This window comes from Chenopodium album, chromosome 3 (genome assembly GCF_948465745.1).
Source record: "Chenopodium album chromosome 3, dcCheAlbu1.1, whole genome shotgun sequence".
Taxonomy (NCBI): domain Eukaryota; kingdom Viridiplantae; phylum Streptophyta; class Magnoliopsida; order Caryophyllales; family Amaranthaceae; genus Chenopodium; species Chenopodium album.
In genome coordinates, this window is record NC_137836.1 from 73,808,827 (window position 1) to 73,830,461 (window position 21,635).

The window sequence follows — 21,635 nt, forward strand, 5'->3', positions numbered from 1 at the left end:
TACGTTAATATGGATCCATGTAAAAGAGCCAATCCACCTGTGGAGTGCCAGGCTAATCCAAATGGCAGGTTGACTGATAGCCAGGCTAACCCTTATACTCGTGGTTGCTTAAAAGCTACTAGGTGCGCTAGGGGTGGCTAATCGATCGAGCTAGCTACACTACTCGCCATTAAATGACCCTAAATAGCTTAGGTTTCATGTAACAAAATCAATGTTATTATGAAATGTTGTGTGTATTTTGAAATAATGGGATTTTAATTTAATGATTCAAAACATGCATGTGTGTACCTTGCATATTGTAATGTAGAGGACATATGATGCGTTCGTATGTACTAATGTACGTCCGCTTAAGCATGACAGATATTGATTTTAATTTGCAAATGTTTTAATGTATGGTTGTTTTTTTGTGGTACCACTTTTATGTGCTTTCTTTAAGAATTTACTCCCTTAACAAGAGGCAGCCTAATTTCATTCAATAATATGAACAATAAGTTTTGGAGCTGTTTATAATTATAAGTAGTAATTTCTTTCAATTTCATGTTTTAATGATCCAATGGATACGATGTAAAATTGATCTAACATTGATGTCAATTTTGTTGTATTATTTTTTATTTTTTTAAATCATCAGTTGATTTGTATATAATTTGTTTGTTACTTTTTTTTCTTTCACTATTACAAAATTAAAAATGACTAAAAAAATCATTTTAAATAAGCCTAATAAACCATATTGGATAGTTTCTTGTCTCTTATCATAAGAAACCACAAAGAAATCGAACTTGTAAGAAATATGATTTCGTACATTTATATTTTAGTATAGAAATTAAAACGATAAAAATTAGTTTTATTTGAATTATGATTTCTTAGATAAAGTATAAGAAATACTATTAGTTGTTTTTCCTGTGTTTTCTGATAAACCCGAATCCAGATCTTTTTTTAATCTAGGATCCGGATGCAACCCTGATTCATTGGGACGGATCCGGGTACAATATATTTTGCCTAATTTTTTGTAATAAATGTAATATTTGGGTCAAAAAATGCATTTTAAACTCCAATCGAAGTTATTAAAATCAACCTAAATTAAAGTTATACAACTAATAAATAAAACACAAAGTAATTTATACACTTATACTTTGAAATAAAAATTATAAACAACAAAAAGTATGCAAAGAGGGTGATAAAGTCTTTGTTGCCCTACAAGTTATCATGGGCGAGATTTGGATCTACAAATCTAAATCGCCCTCTTTGATCTTATATCTTGTAGTGTCCTTGGATCCACGAGCCTTTGTTGTCCCGTCCCTCTACAACCAATTTCCTATGTGTTGCTAAGAAAAGAGGCATTGGAGTTTATTTTTAGGAAAGGAGTTTGGGTGGTGAATAGTTCAAAACAAGGTACATAGATTTTTATATTGTTTGTAAATCTCAAAACTACAAACAGCTATTAAGAACAATAATGATATATTTTTATTTGTTGAGTAATCATTAATTCATGCTCAGTTAGCAGATTGAAATAATGACATAGACATTATCTTACTATTCCCTCCGTCCCTTAATACAATCCCTCTTTTGAGCCTTTATTCCTCACATAATAAAAGAGAAAGAGGCATTGTATTAAGGGACGGAGGGAGTACTAGAAACTATACACAACATTATATTTCCAATGGTTCCAACGTAAATCAATCATATTCCTAATTCAAACGGTTGCAAAAAAACGGAGTATTTTCATGTTGAGAAACATGTATTTTCCAGTTTAAAAAAAAAAAGAATGATTATTCTTAATTCTTCTTAATAAAAGTGTCGGGTGGAAGTAATAACTTTAATTTAGAAGAATGAATGGAGTATTTTGTTGATAGCAACTCCTCTAATACAGGATTGATGGTGTTTTTGCTGTATAGATACCAGTCCAGTAGAGGCAAGATGCCAAGATTTCTAACATATTTGAAAAAACTTGGACTAAGCTTTATTTAACAAATATACTCATCTGAGTAATATAATGTAAAAAAAAAAAATCTTAGCCGAGTTCTATTACTCTGAAATAGGCAGATTGTTCATAACTTTTGAAGGAAGGCAGAGTAAGAAATAAAGGTCTTATGCTACGTACTAAAACATTTAGTAATTAACACGGGTGTTAGTTAATTCGTCGACATGATCACCTCTTTCAAAAACAGCTGCAGCACCCATGCCACTACCTGTAAGTTCAGCACACAATTTATGAGAGACAATTTGAGGTTATTTTAGTGGCTTCAACTTTACAAAATTAAATTAGCTTTTAGGTTGCACACATGAAGTGTTGAGAGAGAGAGAGAGAGAGAGACCTATGCACATGGAAATGACTCCAAAACGGCAATCCCTTCCTCGGCGTTTCATCTCATTAAGTAAAGTAGCTACACACCGGGCACCTAAAAAAAGAGCAAAGTAGGAATTGAGTACAACAATATACCTAATCATCAAGGCCTTGTTCTTGTCTACCTTATTTTAACAGATTAAAACTAATTTCACACACTAAAATCAGATTTAGATTTCTGCTGATAACCGGGTTTTACAATGTATAACTGATTTTTGCTGATATAAATCCCCCCTCCCCAAACAAAGCCTAATTCACTCAATAAGCATTTTCTCTAGTAAAGCCAAAATGCATACCTGTAGCTCCCAAGGGATGTCCAAGGGCTATTGCTCCTCCATTAACATTAACTTTTGCTGGATCGAGGTTCAGCTTTTTACAACAGTAAACATACTGTGATGCAAAGGCCTGCATTGAAAATGGATGTTACAAATTTGAGAAATGGTGTTGAAGTCACCAACTGAAAATATGAGGCAGCTTGTTCAGAGTGCTAACCTCATTTATCTCAAATAGATTGATATCGTTAAGCTTTAGCCCGGCAGATTTTACAGCAGCAGGAATAGCAAAAGCTGGGCCAATCCCCATAACAGCAGGATCCACACCAACAGCAACAAAGCTCCTAAAACACAGGATAGAACTGAAAATCAGGAACTAGAAATTTCAAACATGCATCCAATAAGATACATTGTTGTTTCTGATTTAGTTTACATGGGTGAAATGATGAGAAGGATATCTTCTGTCAACTTCATAGGTAGTACGTTTGCTCAGCTTTTAGCAATAAGAAATTCAGATGGAAAGGGTTGACAATGCAAAGGGAATAATTTACAAGAAATTACCAGCAGTCAGATACTACAAGTTTTGCACAACAAAATGCAATACTTGTATGCATTGAAAAATTACAATAACTATTATAATTTTGCTGCCATTCCATCTAACAGTGCATTTTTGTTTAGCTTCCATAGACGGTTTAGAAATGAACTTACCTAAATACGCCAAGAATTGGAAGCCCTTTTTTTGTTGCTAAACTCCTCTTCATGAGGAGGACTGCTCCAGCCCCATCACTCACCTGGCTAGAATTACCTAAGAAAATGGCAACAACAAATCAGGTAAAATCACAATTTACTTCATCCATAATTGACCCCCTACATAAGGTCCAATCTCACATACCAGCTGTTGAGGTGCCATCCTTTTTAAAAGCAGGCTTCAGCTTTGCCAAATCTACCATGTTAGAGCTTGCCCGAATTCCATCATCAAGAGATATAGTTACATGTTTTTCTTCCCCAGTTTTTGGATCCACAATCTAGACAATGGAATAAAAAAATAAGCAACTACACACATCATCTTGAAAGACAAAGAAGCTTCATCTCTGGTACATACTACCTTGGTTGAAACTGGAACTATCTCTTCTTTGAATTTTCCAGATGCTGCAGCTGCTGCAGCTCGTCTATGAGATTCCACCTGTGGCACATAAAATAAGTTACATTAATAGCTTAATATTTGTGTCTTTTAAAGATGCGGCAAGCTTAAAGCATGCATGAATGGAACTTACAGCCGCCAGGTCTTGTTCTTGCCGTGTCACACCATAACTTTGTGCAACATTCTCTGAGGTTATACCCATAGGAAGAAGGCAATCTCTTGCTTGCATAAATATTTCTACCTGTAACAAAGATATCCAAGACTTTTGATACTTAGCAAATTCAGCTGTGCTTCATAATTACTTATAGTGCCGAAAAAATTAATATCGAACAGTACTTTTGGGTTAATATGACGAGGCCTGTCAACACGATCAATTGTCATTGACTCCACTCCAGCTCCTATTCCTGTAGGCATATAACAAAAAAAAATTATACTGCAGAAGATTACAATCTAATCAAGGCAGGATGGGATTCAACAACGAAGTAGATGTCCCATACCACAGAAGGTTAAATGTTTCAAACTGACCTATGTCATAATATCCTGCCTTTATGCAGGCAGCAACATCAGCAACAGCTTGAAGACCTGACGAACATTGCCTGTTCACAGTTCTGATGGGCACCGTGTCTGTAACAAAAACTAAAGAGTATTAAAAATCCAAAACTATGGTTAACTTTATCACAATTCTCATTAAAGATAGTTTCAAATGACGGTTCATGTTATCCGACCCCAAATCCTTCTAGGATTACGCCTTTGTTGTTGTTGTAGTATGCCAGTATTAATATAAAGCAGTAACTAAGCATCTCATTTTTAGCCCAAGAATCCCATAAACAAGAAATTCTAGTTAATAACTTAATAAGGTTTATAAAGTGAAGATCGGGGTTTCTCTGAACAAAGAATATAAAGTAGAGATGAAAAAAGTGATGATTATGGTGCGAGCAAGGAATGCAGTGTTTGATCAAAGTGAAAATGAATAACAGAAGAAAGAAACAGACAACATCTCAGCAGGCAAGCATTTTAAAGTACTAACCTGGAAAACCAGCATAGAATGCTGCCATCCGGCATTCTATAGCTCTTTCAGAACCTGGGGCCAAAACTGTACCCACCACAATGTCCCCTACCTCATCTGGGTTTACTCTTGTCTTCTCTATCAATCCCTGTAGTGAATTTTGACAGCTTATGGTCAGAAATCCTTCACAAAATTTGATCTCAACAAGGTTTTCTATAATTATAAGTATACCTTTAGAACAGGAGCGAGTAGATCATCTGCAGGTGTGTCCTTGAAACCACCACGTTTTGCTTTACAGATTGCAGTTCGACAAGCACTGTTCAGTGACATAAAGTGTAAGTTTCTTCCTAATAACAGAAGAAAGAAATAGACAACCTTTCGGCCATAATTTTTCTAATGGTGCGTTCTGCAAAATAAAGCCTACACTAGAACTGAAAATTTTAAGTTCTTACACCATTCAACATTCCCGTACAAAAAGATGATCATATATGCATCAAAAACATTAAGTTATATAAACAGGCAACATATGTGAATAATGTGATACATTTTTCACCAACAACCAAGACCAATGATAGTTTTACTTACGCAACAATTACTATATCATCTCCGAAAGCAGCATTTACTGGATACATCCCTCCATCTCCAGAAGAGCAAACCAAAGGCTAGTTCATAGATCATCCACCCAAGGTAAAAACAAAACGTAATCAAGTTAATTTAAGTTCTCAATAGAGGGATTGATGCAAAATTGCAAACACATCAAATCAAACACAAACCACAAACCTATACTAAGAAAATAAGTTCATCCTGTTACCATCAAATAGGCAACTTTTTATCGTGTTTCAATCATAGTATCACAAGTTTGGCAATGTACATGGAGCTTTTAAAAACATACTCAGATCAACTATGCTAATTTTTATTAGCAAATTCACAAAAACTTAAAAACATTTGGACAAATTTTTTTGTTTAGCAGCTTTCAACATCCCTGAAGTCATTAACTACAGAATGTTTCATGCAGTTATGCAAATGTCCAACCAAAATGACAACTATCATGAGAATAAAATATGGTTTAAAAACAACATAAACTTTAACTCTAATCATGTACTCCACTTTGTTTTTTTTTTTTTTTTTTTTTTTTGGACGCAGACAAAATACAATTTCTTGTCTTGGGTACGGCTTCTAAACTTTAACCAAATAAGCTAGTTGAGATTTACAGTACTTTGTCAATTTTACCAGCTAAGCTAGTAGATGCTAATCAATAGTACTCTGGAATGATTGATGATTGCCTTTTTAATCTTTCAATACTTAATCAAATTAATGAGTAACAAAAAGAGATTTTGTAAAATCATGTCATTCCTGTAGTTAATTATGAGAAGTCGGAACAATGTGACAACAAAATTCAGACATTCTAAAACTAATGGCAAAAATAACTTCATTTTTCCAATTCTCCTGTAAGTAACAGCACAAACAGCAAAAAAAAATTCAACTTTATAACCCAATAACAACCAATTCAATAAAGCCCATGAAAACAAAACTTATAAATACGATGGTTAAAAGAACATGCAAGTATAATAAGAAGAACACGAAAAAAGGTGTATCATGCTCTCGCGTGTATAATCTCAATGTTGTGCATAAAACTATTTACGCTACACATTGATAACACAAAATGTATTCATAATTAAAATAAACACTTACAGAAATAGTAGAATCATGAGGTTTTGGAGAAATGGGATTAAGGTGTTGTAGAAGCACTTTCTGCCTGTTAATCGCCTTCTCCATCTCTCTATTTCTCTAAATTCTCTCTCTTATTCTTAATATAAATGTGATAATTATGTAATTGTATGATTATTGAATACCCATTATATATAAACATGGCAAAAATGAAAATTGGTTATTATTAAATTGACCCACCAATAATAAAGATATGAAAATTGTATTATTTAAATGACCCACCAATAAAGATATGAAATTTGGTGGGTAAAGAGAGAGAGATTACAAGCACATTTTTCTAGTTTTTGTTGATTTATTTTTCATTATTGGGAAATTTGGCGAAGTTTACAAAGAAATTGAGAAGAAAGTGTTGAGCTATTGATGTGCAAGAAAAAGAGTGGAAATTGACGTAGACCCAATGAAATTGTTATTGAAGTTGACAATCTTACTGTATTTCATGTTGTTGCTCAGATGAAAAGTTGGGTGAATGTGAACATGAAGCTCTTGGATTGGCCAATTGGGGCCTTGATGAATTTGTTATTGAAGGTGATTTAATTTTGTAATAAATGGTAAGGACAAACTTGGTTTTCTTGGTCTTTTTAAAATAATTTTTACTTTTGATTTACTTTGAATAATTTCATGTTGGTGTTTGTTTTTTAATTGCATCACTAGTATTAGCCTATTTGGATCCGGGTTATGTCCCGACGTTAGGGCTGGCAATCCCTGACCCGACCTGATAAACCGACCCAAATCCAACCCGAAGTTAATGAGAGAAACCCAAACCCGAACAACCTAAATTCGACCCGATTTCACCCAAATTTCATATTTCATAACAATATTAAGTTTTGCACTCTTTTTTGTAGTCTCTAAGCATAACCCTAAATCGACCCGAAATCTTACCCGAATTGCCACCCTTTTTCGACGTGGCGTAAAATTTGCAATAATACATTTAATTCAAGACTCGATTTCTCTTAACTTAATTTAATTTTTAAATATATTGTCATTCACTACATTAAGATATCTTAATGGTCAGGCATATAGTGTTACTGTGTTAAAGCTTGAGATTGTGTGTTCAAACTTTCATTTGGAACATTTTTTACAATACAAACATGAAACATGGTAATACTTTTAACTTAAGACTTGTTGGTCTTGAAGCGCATATTGCTGACATGTCGAACTTAAAAAAGGTGACACGTGGAACATATTCTATTTTAGAAACGCTTGTTAATATATAAGTATAGATATAGATATGGATATTCAAAAAAGATAGAAAATTTCATAACGAAATACTATTTACACACTCAATTCGTCTCAACATACATTGATACATTAGCTTTTCATAATCTTTACTAAAGAATAATTAAAGATATCAACAAGGCAACATGTACATTGAGCATCAATTGGTTCAATATGTCAACTCGTCTTTTAGATTTATTGTGTATTGACTCGGTGTTCAACATTTTATCCTTAATTTCACATTTAACTCACTATTAACGATTTTTTTTTTTTTTTTTTTGGTGCATGATTAAGGAGTAAAATACACTGATTTTTATAAAGGGCATACCATAATTGAGAGACCTCTAAAACCACAAGGAGATAGACACCTATAAAAGACTAAGGGCCTATTCTGAGCTGAACTTAACTTAACTTATTGAAACTGAACTAAACTGAATATTTTATGAGAGAAGAAAATTAAGAACTAAACTGAAAATAATGTAAAGAGAACAAGCTTTAAACCATTAAGCAGTATTATATTGAGATTTTTTAAAAAGTGAAGGCATAAAGAAAATTTGACAAAACGTGGTGAAACCACTTTTAAATCCTTCATAAAATTTTAAAAAGGTGAAAATAGAAAAGTGTATAAAATGAGAGAATTGGCGAATTGCCGTATTTCAATTCCATGGTTGTAGTACAAAAATTAACGGGCCAAGTAGTAGTAAAATACACTGATTTTTATAAAGGGCATACTATAATGTCTATAATGCCACCATTGATCATTATCTCAACTCAATGAACTCATTAGAGCTTACTCCGTATAAGGTTTATATACAGATATTTTTGTTCAGCAAAAATTTCATGGTAGACCAACCATTGTACGGCATAAGCCCAGCTATATACTGTGATCTTATATCAAAAGAATGAAAAAATATTGCCTAAACAGAAGTCACAGAAAAATATGCACAAAAGAAAAATTGGTAGGAAAATTACAGCATTAACAAAAAGTGAAGAGACAAAAGTTTTCCTTGCTTGATTCGCCGGATCTATCCTCTACCTGAGAGAGTTCTGAAAGATATCGAAGCAATGTTAGAATTACGCAATGAGAATATAATCAATCAATTAACGAAGAAAACATATTAAATGTACTTTTTCCTCTTACCTTGTATGTTCCTTAGATGGAAGAGCTGCAGACATAGAGCGCAGCCTATTTGTAACCTCTGTAAATGTAGGTCTTGCATCAGGCTCAATTGACCAACATTGTTCCATCAAAGTCCTCCACTCAGGGTCACAGCGTTCTGGAATTGGGGGTCGGAGAGTGTTCTTTAAAATACCTCCTGCATTGAATTTCACCAAACAGGCCCACAAGTATCAACCACTAAATTGGAGCAAGTAAAATGATAAAGAAAATAACAACTAAAAACAAAAGGAAAGCAAAAATAAACCATATCAAATATTTGCCAATCAACGCTAAGCTAATAGTATTAGACTGCTAGTTTCTCAATAAGCTTATTGACTGGTTCAGCAAACAAATCCAATAATCTGCTTCAGAGCCTCAGGCTGCTAATTTTCCATTTGCACAATTGCATGTTATAAAATGTCTACATACTATCATGTGCCTCTCAATTGTGTCAATTACCTTCTCCAGTAAAACAACAGCATGATTCAACAGGTAAAGAGCAGAAAACTAGTACTTTATATGTCTCACTTTAAGGGTTCAGTAGCTTGTCTTCTTTAACCTACTATTTCCAAACAGAAGTTAGCCACTAATTTTCTTATACCTATCAACTAATCGTAAAAAGAAAATGATGGGAAAAGTAACATATGAAGTGGAAGTAGACCATCTAGGCAATGAGATAACTAATAATCTATTTGGTAACACTATGCAAATATTTCAAACATCAAAAGTTATTCATTTATCCTCTATAGGTTTCCTATTTTCTTCGCCCCACCCCGTGATGTTGCACTTTCTAGTTTGAACACCCCAAGCCAATTGATTCAATTTCCTAGTCATTTAAATAATTAATGATAAAAAAAAGAATCAATCAAAGCCTTAATCCCATAAGTGGGGTCGGCTACATGAACCAAAAGTGATTATTCCATATAGTCATCCACAAACATCTTCCTCCTCCTTCTCTTACGATCAATAAAGGTTACACAAATTTCAACTAATGACTTGATCACAAGTTCACTATCATCTAGGCTCCACAATAACTGAATGACAATAAGCATGCTGCCTTCAAAGAAACGCAGGAACTGGATCCTGGAATTACAAAACTATATGGAAAAACTATATATATACTTATACAAAAACTCTATTTTGAAGCAGATTACCAATAGCTCTCTGCAATGAGCACACATAGGAAATGAAGATGCTTTAATAGCAATTTGGCCCCTAGAGACACTAAGTCATTAGGTATGGACAGAATATATGCCTTAAACAAATGAGGCTAGAAGAAGCCAGGGACTTTAAAAAGGTTTGGTTTTGCTGATAGAGGATGGAAGTAATAAGACACAGACAAACTTATTAGTACACTTGATACCCCCACTTCATATTGTACATCAAGTAGCCACATCTGCTAAAATGAAAAGAAAAAAATTGAATTTTTTTATTTTCTTTTTTTGAGTGGGGGGTTCAAACAAGTGCATTAACCAAGGGAGAAAACGTCCATAAATACATAGGAGGAGATCTACAAAGGACAATAAGCCTTTTCACAGGTTAATTCTAGGTATATATCAGTTCTTTTCAAATGCAATAAAGTTTTAGAAAACTTTCAACTAAGAAGACTTGGAAGTCAACCCTAAAATGGTGTAAATACATCAAAACAGAATCAGAAATTTATGTAATATCAAAAACTTTGTCGACAAAATTATGCTAATCTCTAACCAGAAATTATTTACCTATGATTGCACCGCAATGCATGTTTGCATAGGGCTCCTCTCCAGTCAAGATCTCCCACATTGCAATGCCAAAGGAGAAGACATCAACCTGCCAATGCCCATAATATTCTCATCAATTAGCTTGAATTACAGAATTTACAGGAAGAAAAATAAATAAATAAATAAAAAATAGGGGTTCCTCAAACCTTCTCAGAAACCTTGGTGCTGCTGCCATTCAACAATTCTGGTGCCATCCATGGAAGTGTTCCCCGAACACCACCAGAAACCAATGTATTACGCTTGATCCTTGACAATCCAAAATCCCCAACCTACACAGTTGTTAATCAATTAGTACACTGTTGGAATTTCCAAAGAAAAGTAATGGAGTAACATTCAGGGACTTTCCAATATTCCCAACACCAAAAAATACGGTAAAAACAACTCCGCCTGACCAACCCCCCCCCCCCCCTGGCTGGAACTTTTTTCTTACTTTCTTTGATTAATCTTTGGGTGCTAAGTGCACGGGGCTGTTTGTGTACATGTTTATTATGCGGGTCATTCCAATCTGGTGATGCAAATTAAAATTACTTCACATGCGGGCCTTAAAGAGCACAGAAAAATTACACTCTCCTCATTTATACCTTTCTTTCACTTCTTTTTTATAAAAGACATGGTGTTGTCGTGCTAGCAATTAACCGTTTGGCGTAAGCAACCAAACATAATATGTTCACCAACAATCTATGTACAGCTACTTGCCATATGTGGCTACCACACCTATGTCGACATAACACAGAAAGCGTACGGGTATGGATCAATACCCAACAATTGACCTTGTATGGACACTTCTAACTACCAATCACAAATAGAGAGAGAGAGAGAGAGAGAGAGAGAGAGAGGCTTTCTTTCAAAGAAAAATTATTTATAAATACTGCAAAAACTGAAGCACATTAAGAAGACAAGGTATCCTCATATCGTAAAAGGACAAAAACTACAACAGATTAGCCCAATTTGGTATCTCCCCTAAAAAAACACCCCTAAAAACCCAGCTGCCTTAGCCCATAAAGAAGCTAACAATGTGTTTATCCCACAACAACTGCCATTTCATTAATTCCTCCATAGCCAGATGCTCCACAAAATAGCCATCACAGTATTACACCCAAGCAACTTCTTCTCCTAACCACCGAACTCGCAAAACAAGTTACCATTCCCATACATTAGAATTTACCCAAGCCTCATCATACACTGTCAAGCCTTCTCCAACAATAACAACACCAAATGATAATAAAGAAAAACATGTGAACATGACTCACCATTAGCTCGGCAAATGTAAAGTAAAATTGAGGTTAAATTCGGATTGCTGATTGCTCAATTTGGGTTAAGTTCATGTCCGTTTGAATCAAGTCAGTTTTGCCTAATGAGTCAAGTCAATTCAAGCAGTGTAGCTAACGAATCTAAACTCCATTCCTTAATGTTCTACCTACTTACTAGTTACTACCCATGTAGTCAAAAATTTTTTTTTTTAAATGACCGTATCACATTACTTATATACAAGAAAAAACATTTGTGTGTGAGATCTTATAAGATTTGTCTTAGATTAAATTTTCAAGATATTTACGTTTCAAAATTTTCATAAGTACATAGGTAAAGATATCTATACTAATCTATTAAAAAGCGTTCCTAAAAACATTTATGTGCCATGTAAACTCTTGTTCATTATGCCACTTCACCTATTCATCCTCTCATTATGCCATGTCACCTGGTATCTTCTTGCATTACGCCACGTCACCAACTCAACCTCTCATTATACCACATCGCTACTCAATCAACTTAATTCCATATAAAAACATGACTACATGAGGGATGAGGCTGGGGAGATTTGAACACCCAACCTCTTATAAGAAGGATGATTGTTTAACCATCTACGCCAATCATCAACCATGTTATAAACATGAAAATAAATGTATATAATTGAAATAACTACGACATCTGGTTAGACAATGTTGTTAAAAAAATACAATGGGAGAAAGCAGACACGTAAATTACGACTTTTGCTTTGACAAACGTCTATTAATGTTTTTGAAAAGCCTTGAAAACGTATCAGTCACACAACTACAAAAGTAGCAACCTGCCGAACTAGTCACTAGTTTATTGTAAAAAAAAATGCACATTAGAGACTATCCAAAAGCCAAGTGGGTAAAACATTAAGGAACGGAGGGAATTAAACAATTTCAACGATAATTGGAGCTGGACAGCTACGATTTGAGTTTCAGATATGGTTAGGTATGTGTTGGGTTATTCGGATCAGTTCATTTTTACAAGGTCTTGATGAATTAACCAATCCTAGCCTCTGTTTTATAGTTAGTATTAATGCTTCACACAAACATTCACAAAAAAAAAATAAAAAAAAAATAAAAAAATAAAAAAACCCTCCCTTGAGAATAACTGTAGCCTTTTGAGGATTTTGCAAAAGGGAAAGGAGGACTCTTCCAAAACAATGAGAAAGACACAGGAGAGTGCAGAAATAGGTCTAATATTCAGGCATCAGATGAAGGAAGCAAATAAAGATTCAGGCATGAGAGAGAGAGGTCGTATACTTAAAATAAAATAATTACTCAAATTAAAATTACATTTGATAAAGGCTCTCCTATCCAATATCCAAGGTTTAACAAAAATATTGATTTCATTTGAAAGTTCATACAACTCTAATCATACAGAACCATGCTCAGTGTATTTGTAATATGCTCTACTAACAGCAATACTTGAAACAGCTATATTTTTTTGATAAAATCACATCAACTTCCTCTGTTACTTTTTAGATGCATCACTAAATAAGAAAGTTTCAAATTAGATGCATCACTTTCCCTTTTATTAAATTAATTCTCTCTATCTCTCTAAATATCACATTGGTTCCCTTTTCTCTCTCTATCTCTCTCATCTCCAAAAACTACCTACGATTCCGTGTTTTTGCAAATGTTGCAACTAAAAAAAATGGAGGAAGTATAACCAATCATATACATAGTGCAGACTGTGTACCTTACAAATAGGTCGTTGTGGGTCCCTCATGTTAACAAGCAAGTTGTCACATTTTAAATCAAAATGAACAATATTTTTTGAGTGCAGGTATTCCATCCCAAAAGCTGCATCCATGGCAATAATGAGTTTTCTCCGACGATCAAGAGATCTGTCAACCAGGTTTCCAAAAACCAAAAAATAAGATAAAGTAAAACAAAAGGAGAAAGAGAGAGAGGGGAGTCATGATACAAGTATTGTATTTATATGTGTTTAATTGGAGCACAGCAATTGAATTCAAATATTACCGGTCCTTCTTGACTAGGACATTCCTGAGTGAACCATTTACCATGAACTCTGTCACAGTTGCCAAGGTACCTCCAGCGCCATCAGGAACTACCCCATAGAATGCAACTACATTTGGATGATGAAGTTTTGAAAGTATTTGTGCTTCTCTCCAAAAGTCCCTGGTCTGACAAGAATGAAAATAACGATTCATATATAATAGTCACAGCCACAAAACACTACAATGTGTACATTTATAGAATTTGTACCAAAACAATCCTTTGCGTTTTCTTTCCTTCCCTAACATATTCTTGGTGTCTAAGTAAAAAGAAGTTCAGTTTATTACAAATAAACTTACCAACCGCTCTTGCTCAGATGATCTTCCTGAAAAGCAACTCTTTTTTATTCTCTTGATAGCAACATCTGATCCTCTCCATTTTCCATGATAAACAGTCCCATAAGTACCAGATCCTAATTCTCTCAATTCTTCAAGATCAGCATTCTTAATGATCTGTGTATCAACTATAATCTATCAATCAAACAGTATACAAAAGAGGAAGAAATACTTGCATGCATTCAGTAACTGTTACCCAGTTTATATGTAGTTAAAAAGAAAATGATGTCATACAGCAACATTAAGCAAAAATCATAACAGGATGAAAATATAAACTGAGCAAGCAAGTTCATGTGATATTCAAACCAAGAGGAAAATGGCATCCAAACAATATCTTATGACAACTCAACAAGAACATAATAAGTCAGGGCAAAACAAAACAAAAATAGAACACCTGCAATCCGTAGATGCCAGCTTCTATTTCAGCCATCACAGCATCAATGACAGAGTCATCCTTATGCAAGCCAGCAGTTTTAGAATCCTAGGTATGCAAATATTTCAGTCAACTCCAGTTAAGAAGAAAAAAAAAAAAAAGAATAACCAGACAAGACAAACTGTATAACGATTTGGTACCTCAGAGCCAAGTTCTGCGCCAATGCCATCGCCGTCTGCCACACTTGGCTCTTCTGAGCTAACATTAGAGAAAACATCTACTGCAGGAGGAGGCACAGAGGGAAAAGCAACTTCTTTGGGCATATAATTGCAAGCATCTTCAATAACAACCAGAGGCTCAAGGTGATTTTGCTTATGCATATTCAAGGGTTCTACTCGACCAATGTCATTAGACAATGTCACGCCATTGCCATTAAGGTGTTCCAGCTTCTCAAACTTCTCTATTGGATGGCTATTGTCAGGCTGGAAAACATTCTCCCCTCCATAAGCAGCCACTTTTGTTGAATTCATGTCAAATTGAAAGTCAACATTACCAACTGAAGATGGGGATGCAACAGCGTGCTTTCCAAGAGACAAAAACGAATCATCTGACAAACCAGAAAGCAGATCAATCTCTCGATTATGACCACGAGACTGCACTATAGTGCTCGAAGATCTTCCTAAAGCTTCATCAGTGAATTCTCCGGTAAAATTACTATGAAGAGCCTCACCATCATCATGGATATTGACAATAACAGATGAAGTGCTTTCCAGTTGACAATCAGGCTGGCACTTGGGAAAACCCTCTGAAGCTGTAATTGCATCACAGGTGGACATTGGCACCGGCTGGTGTACTTGAGGCACTGGTGCATCAGCATTAATATGAAAACAGTTACCATTCACCAACTTGTTCTCCACAGGGTTACTAAGGAACACATTTTGATCAGTTGTACCCTGATGAAACTGAGTTTCAGAGCTTAAAACCCTGTTTGTCATCTGGTGACCTAGAGGATTAGAATTATAAGGATTCTGCATAAGTGGATTCAGAATACATTGATCTTCAGTGCCCATATGGTACTTATCATTTACATTATTGGTAGTGCCTTCAATATATGAATTGCAGCCCAGAGGCTTTGAATAATGTGGAATTGGGAGATCATCTCTTTTACGGGACTCAGTAGGTTCCAGATCCATCAGCTGATTCTGTACTTCAGGCTTGACATTATGGACATTCTCTTGCAATGGTAAGACCTTTTCTTGAAGGGGAGAAGAAAATGCTTGGGAAGATGTTGCAGGATTAGCAAAGTGCAATGAAGAAGATGGGCTTATTCCCTCTTGTGAACAATACGAGGACTTCTCCCCATACTGTTGCAGCTGGGAATCTGAATATGCATGAATCATACCATGATAAGAGTCCATTGAGTCAGCTGATCCCAGCATGAAGGCTCTAGAATCAACTTGTGACATATACCTCTCATGATGAGCAGCTCTGCCCGAAGCCAGAGATGGTTGACTGCCATTATGATTCTGGTTACCATCAGTAACAGGAATGATAAAATCCCTGCTTCTCAATTGTGCTTCAGGAATAATCTCTTGTCCAGGAACACTTGGTTTGCCAGATACACTATCAGATGGTAGTTGGGTTTGAACAAAAGAACTATTGCTTTCGCCACTGTGTTTCCATAAGCTATCCTCATACCATTGCACGCCACCACTCTTCGCATTACCAGACTGAGCGGGTCTGGTAGATAACGAAGGAGACTGAACAGGTGACCTGGTATTGTTGAAGAAATCCATTGTAACATGTGCCCCTTGTGAGGAGGTAGAACCATCCTTGATTTCCAAACGATGAACAGATGAAGGTGAATCACCACAAAAACTTGGAATACGATCTAATGTAGCACCTGATTTGTTTGATTCAATGATTAGTTGCTCACCAGAGGCTTTCCGGGGGCTACAGTCCACTATACCATTGACAGCAACAACATATTCGTAATCAGGACTGGCCTGCGGTAAAGTGCCTGAACTGCGAATTTCAGTTTCACTTGCAGGGATCAAAAAAATCCGAAGTCTTTGAGATCCACACGACTTCTCAATCCCTTGATATTCCTCCATCATATTTTGGAGATCCTCATTGGAAGACACTGATATGAGCGCATCAAGATCTTCACCTGGTAGCTGGTATTTGATACTATGTGGTTGATTGCAAATGCCAGAAGTCTTATGTATAAGTTCTTCCCATGTGATATTCTTCTTAATAGAAATCATGCGTGTCTCTCCCCCTACATATCTAAGTTTCCCATCAATTGGCCTGGGCAAAATTTTACCACCAAAACTGCAGAGAATCCTCAATTTTCCAGGTTGAGAGCCATCAGAGGACCCTACATCGCAAGGGTTGTATGAATGAGGAGAATGAGGAATAGTAATGGGTGGTACTCTAGCTCCAAGATTGCCTTGATCAAAATTCAAAACACCAGTGTCCTCCCATACCCCTTGGCCATTAGCACTCTCATCTATGTGACATCTTCTTTCAGCACGAGTCCAATGATCAACCTCTGGAGGACACCCTTGTGCAGAGGCAAACTCAGACACCTCCGAACTACATTCAGAATCCACTCTACGAATTCCAAGGATTCTAGCAAGATCTTCATAACCCATTTGACGATCATGCTCATTGTTTAATCCACCCCTTATCTCTTGATTCTGAACCATCGGTAACCCAGGAGGAACCACCTTCGGAGTTAAACGATCACGAATAAACTCAGAAGAGAATTCCTCTCCCGTCTGTACAGACACATAATTACTAGTATTTACAGTATTTCCCCCTCGTAATCTGCTATTCGCAACACCTACAGTCGACTCATTTTCAAACCCTTGATCCAAGGGTACATTCACATTTCCCCTCATATCTACACCCAAAAATTGAGCAACTTAACAACTGCCCCCTTCAAACTCCACAACACCAACTCAATTCAATCATCAAAAGCTCATACTCGAATCCAAATTTCGCTTCCTCTTTCGCAAATCCAAAAAATTATATTTATATACTACTATATATATATATAGAAAAATATATATAAACAACTACTCCAGTATATATAATATGCTACCCAGAAATCAACCCACCAATTATTCACCTAGTAACAAAAGTATACTCAACGATTATAAAATCTATATACAAGTAATACAACATTAAAATCAAACCTAATAATCAATATATAACTACAAAAAAAAAATACCCAATTTCTTTTATCATATCAAAATCCAAAATTCGCTCAAATTCAATCAATCGAAAACGATTAATTAAAAATTATAACAAGATCAACAAAAATTACTACCTCTCTCTCACTAATCATGAGAGAAATCAAAATTTCAACCGATCATAAATTGTTTTTGTACTTTTCTTTTTTACCTGAAATTGAACAGAAATTTGAAATTCGAAATTCGAATTAGATCATCTAATTAAAAAAGAAAAAAGAAAAAAAACATTAATCAAAAAAATGAAATTGATGAAAAAGGAGAGGTAAAAAGGGAAAAAGCGTAGCTTACGATTGAAATGATCAATTGAAGTCATCGGACGGCGACATTGTCGAGATTTTGGCGGCATCAACACCGGGGCAAGAGAGAGAGAAGGGGAGGAGAGAGAAAGTGAAAGAGGAGGGAGAAAGGAAAAAGGCTTTTTTGTATAGTTGTTTTTTCTATTTATTAATGATAGCATAAAATAAAAATATCAAAATTTAAGGTTTTTTTTGGGGGGTAATTAATTAATATTAATAAAAAAAAAATTAAGAGAAATTTGTTTTGGTGAAAAGGAAAATAAAATTTTAAGGGGGACAAACGCGGTGAAAGTGACATTTGTTGCACTAAAAAGGGGAGTTAGTAAATTAAAATTAAAATTAAAATTAAATTTTAAGAATTTATGAAATGAAAAAAAAAAATGAGAAAAAAAAAAAAAAAAAATTAATAATGAAGGGAGTATGGCTTTTTTGCCGCCATTATCATTCCTTTTCAAGACACTTAACTATCTCCTCCATTGGCCCCTAAGTCTCTTGGTTTCTTGGATATTTTTATTTATTTTGGAAATAATTCGTTATTTGGATGTGATCCGATAATTAATATGTTTAATATGACTACAATAATTTATACTCGTAGTATTCATATGGTAGCAAGTTGATTTGAAAATATGTTTGAGTGTAATCTAATCCTATGTGCTTTGTATATTACTCTAATTTAAAGTTATTCAAAATAATTTTTCACGGAGTAAAGTGAAAATAAATAAACGTAATAATGTCTAGATAAAATTGGTTTAAGGCAAATTAACAAAAGGTCATAGTTTGCTTTCAAGTATGATAAGTTCAAATGAGTTAATATTTCCTCGTTTTTTTTATAGTTGCAACAATTTGACTTTTACAATATTCATGTGTTTTACTTTGACGGTTTATACTTAAGTAAAAATATAGTCATGTGGAATCTTGTTAGATTTGTCTCGGTTTATACAGTTTTAATATCAAATGTTTATAATTTTAACACATTGATAATTAAAGATATTCTTATAAAAAAAAATAATAATAAAGATATTAACGATTGAAAATTGAATTGGCAAGTATGAAAGAGAAGTGTTGGAACTAAAAAAAAAATAGAGAAAGTATGTGTTCTAAAAGGAAAATTTTGAGTTAACAACATCCGCATTAAATTTCGATGAGTTTGGACGAATATCTGACTAGATGACAAATTAACTAGTAGACCAACGATGATGTCATTTATATTAGCACTTGTTTCAAAACTTCAACTTAAAATTTTTAAATTATACTCCGTACTTAAGATGTCATTTGAAACTTAGGGTCTATTCTCATTGACTAAAATGAGCTGAATTGAACTAAACTAAACTTATTAGAGCTGAACTGAACTGAAATGAAATGAATATTTTATAAGAGAAGGAAATTAAGAACTGAAATGAACTGAAATGAAATGAACTAAACTGAATTAAAAATAATCGTATCAGAACAAGTCTTTAGTTCTAACATTAAAGATGTGATTAACATTGAATTAATTAGGCAATAGAATATGTACCATAACAATTTTTTGGACTAATATCTAATAATGTTTTAACAAAGAGCCCTATGAAATCTAATATGGGTAAAGATAGCATTGGGTCGGATTGGCCCGAAGCTCGGCACAACCCAACACGAAAAAAGCACTCACGGTACAACATTATTGTATGTGTGGGCCATGGGGCCGGGCTTGGGCTGCCTTTATTTAGGAGAAGCACGATAAGGCACGGCACAACCAAGCCCAGCACGACAAAGCATGTTAAAATCAATACAATTTTTCTTAGGCAAGCAAGTTCGACACGATAGCACGTGAGCCTGGGCCGTGCACGAGCCAACCTTTTGAAAATTTCGGCCCGGCACAAAACTCGTGGACCAATCCATAGGTCAAGCCTAAGTAACCCCAAAGCGCGTGGCCTGGCACAAGGCACGGCCCAGAGCCATCTTTAATTATGGGCATCCATATTATCATATACTGTGTAAATTGATGATTGAATCAAACAAAAGTTTCCTTTATTAAAACTACAATTAGGGTTTGTTCTCTTACATTGAAATTCAGTTCAGTTCAGCTCAGCTCCTAATTTCCTTCTCTTATAAAATATTCAGTTCAGTTCAGTCAGCTCAACTCCTAATTTCCTTCTATTATAAAATATTCAGTTCAGTTCAGTTCAGTTCAGTTCAGCTAAGTTCAGTCAATGAGAACAGGCCCTTATTGAGTTGCATTGTGATACATGTTTTGCACATATTGTTGGAATATACTTTTGTCGTTTATTTTTACTTACAACAGTTTGACTTTTACACTATTCACATGTCACTTTAACTAACTTTGGTGATTTAGGTTAAGCAAAATATAGTCACGTGAAATCTTGTTATAGATTCATCTCGAAATAAAATTTCATAATATCAAATTTTTATAATTTTTACACACTTGTAATTAAAGACATTAACGACCTATAAAAAATTTTAAAACAATTGAAATAGTACATTGGTAAACGTGACAGAGAAGTGTTGCAAGTATTAAAAAAAAATACAGATGGTCTAACAATATATTATAACAGTGATAATGATTCTCATGCAGATTATCTTAACGTACTACCTCCGTTACAGGTTATGTGCAACGATTAGACATTTTCCCTCTCTGCTTTATGTCAAATCGTTGCACATAACCTGTAACGGAGGTAGTATTTGAATATTTGATAAATTTTGCGACCCTCCAATCCTTCACAAATCTTTATCAATGAATATTTTCCAATGCAAAAGATATACACTCTTTTATAAGCTATGACACATTATAATTCTTAGAGGAGAATGAACAACTACCCTAACAATCAACAATTTCACCATAAGGAGACTCGATTTCATTATAGGGAGACGAATAAAGCTCTACAATAGAAAATATATTGTATTAAGGAAAAAAAAAAAAGGATAAAAGAGAGGAATGAGAGAATCACCAACTATGTTTTATGTACGAGAACAAGCTCAACTAATTAACAACTAACCGGCATAACCTCATTTAATTTAATTACTCTTAAAAAATGGTTAACCACATATTATTAGTCTAAAAAAATATTTAAAATTTTCAAAAAAAAAAAATGGTTAATTTCGCCAATGTCGGCAAAGTTTGGCAGTTTAGAAGCCAACTCAAAGGCACGTCCTAGTGAAACCTCCCTAAACGTAGCATTGTTGGTGGCCCCTCTCATATCTATACACATGAAGATCCCACTACGTAATTCTCAAGTAGAAGAAGAAGAAGAAGAAGAATTACAACAAGTTGGGGTATCAAAGTTATGGGGAGTGCCAAAACACAAAATGACATGCATGCTTACTACATTTTGATTGTTGTGTTTACTCCCTTACAAAATTCAATGAACCATCTATGATTTCCTCCACTCCTTTTTAGAGGAAAAAAATGCTCACATCTCAAGGACATCAAATATTATAATATAATAGGGAATACATACTAAC

The 21,635-nt window shown here is 34.6% G+C and overlaps 2 protein-coding genes across 2 annotated transcripts; both read right to left on the reverse strand.

The window, feature by feature from the left end:
- Positions 1-1,999: 1,999 nt before the first annotated feature.
- LOC145616679 (3-ketoacyl CoA thiolase 1, peroxisomal-like) lies at positions 2,000-6,981 on the reverse strand. Its single transcript, XM_081671442.1, has 14 exons — positions 6,453-6,981; positions 5,346-5,422; positions 4,992-5,076; positions 4,782-4,908; positions 4,280-4,378; positions 4,091-4,158; positions 3,888-3,995; positions 3,719-3,796; positions 3,506-3,638; positions 3,322-3,418; positions 2,834-2,957; positions 2,638-2,746; positions 2,313-2,396; positions 2,000-2,186 (listed from the first exon to the last, which is right to left on the reverse strand). Exons 1-14 carry the CDS (start codon positions 6,534-6,536, stop codon positions 2,107-2,109), a joined length of 1,353 nt encoding a protein of 450 aa, XP_081527568.1. The 5' UTR covers positions 6,537-6,981; the 3' UTR covers positions 2,000-2,106.
- A 1,343-nt stretch (positions 6,982-8,324) lies between these two features.
- LOC145624189 (RAF-like serine/threonine-protein kinase 20) lies at positions 8,325-18,324 on the reverse strand. Its single transcript, XM_081677174.1, has 10 exons — positions 18,172-18,324; positions 14,824-18,034; positions 14,645-14,731; positions 14,215-14,367; positions 13,880-14,043; positions 13,596-13,743; positions 10,769-10,891; positions 10,584-10,671; positions 8,845-9,019; positions 8,325-8,750 (listed from the first exon to the last, which is right to left on the reverse strand). The coding sequence occupies exons 2-10, from the start codon at positions 17,527-17,529 to the stop codon at positions 8,729-8,731; spliced, it is 3,666 nt and encodes a 1,221-aa protein (XP_081533300.1). The 5' UTR covers positions 17,530-18,034; positions 18,172-18,324; the 3' UTR covers positions 8,325-8,728.
- Between the last annotated feature and the right edge of the window lie 3,311 nt (positions 18,325-21,635).

What these genes read in the sequence shown, in the direction of transcription:
- LOC145616679 (XM_081671442.1), bottom strand. Translation starts at nt 6,536, where the DNA reads ATGGAGAAGGCGATTAACAGGCAGAAAGTGCTTCTACAACACCTTAAT. An exon ending in GATGATATAGTAATTGTTGC is followed by an intron (nt 5,077 to 5,345) that starts GTAAGTAAAACT and finishes GTCACTGAACAG; the next exon opens with TGCTTGTCGAACTGCAATCT. An exon ending in GGATGGCACCTCAACAGCTG is followed by an intron (nt 3,419 to 3,505) that starts GTATGTGAGATT and finishes CCATTTTCTTAG; the next exon opens with GTAATTCTAGCCAGGTGAGT.
- LOC145624189 (XM_081677174.1), bottom strand. Translation starts at nt 17,529, where the DNA reads ATGAGGGGAAATGTGAATGTACCCTTGGATCAAGGGTTTGAAAATGAG. An exon ending in CACAACGACCTATTTGTAAG is followed by an intron (nt 10,892 to 13,595) that starts GTACACAGTCTG and finishes ACAACTGTGTAG; the next exon opens with GTTGGGGATTTTGGATTGTC. An exon ending in CCATCTAAGGAACATACAAG is followed by an intron (nt 8,751 to 8,844) that starts GTAAGAGGAAAA and finishes GATATCTTTCAG; the next exon opens with AACTCTCTCAGGTAGAGGAT.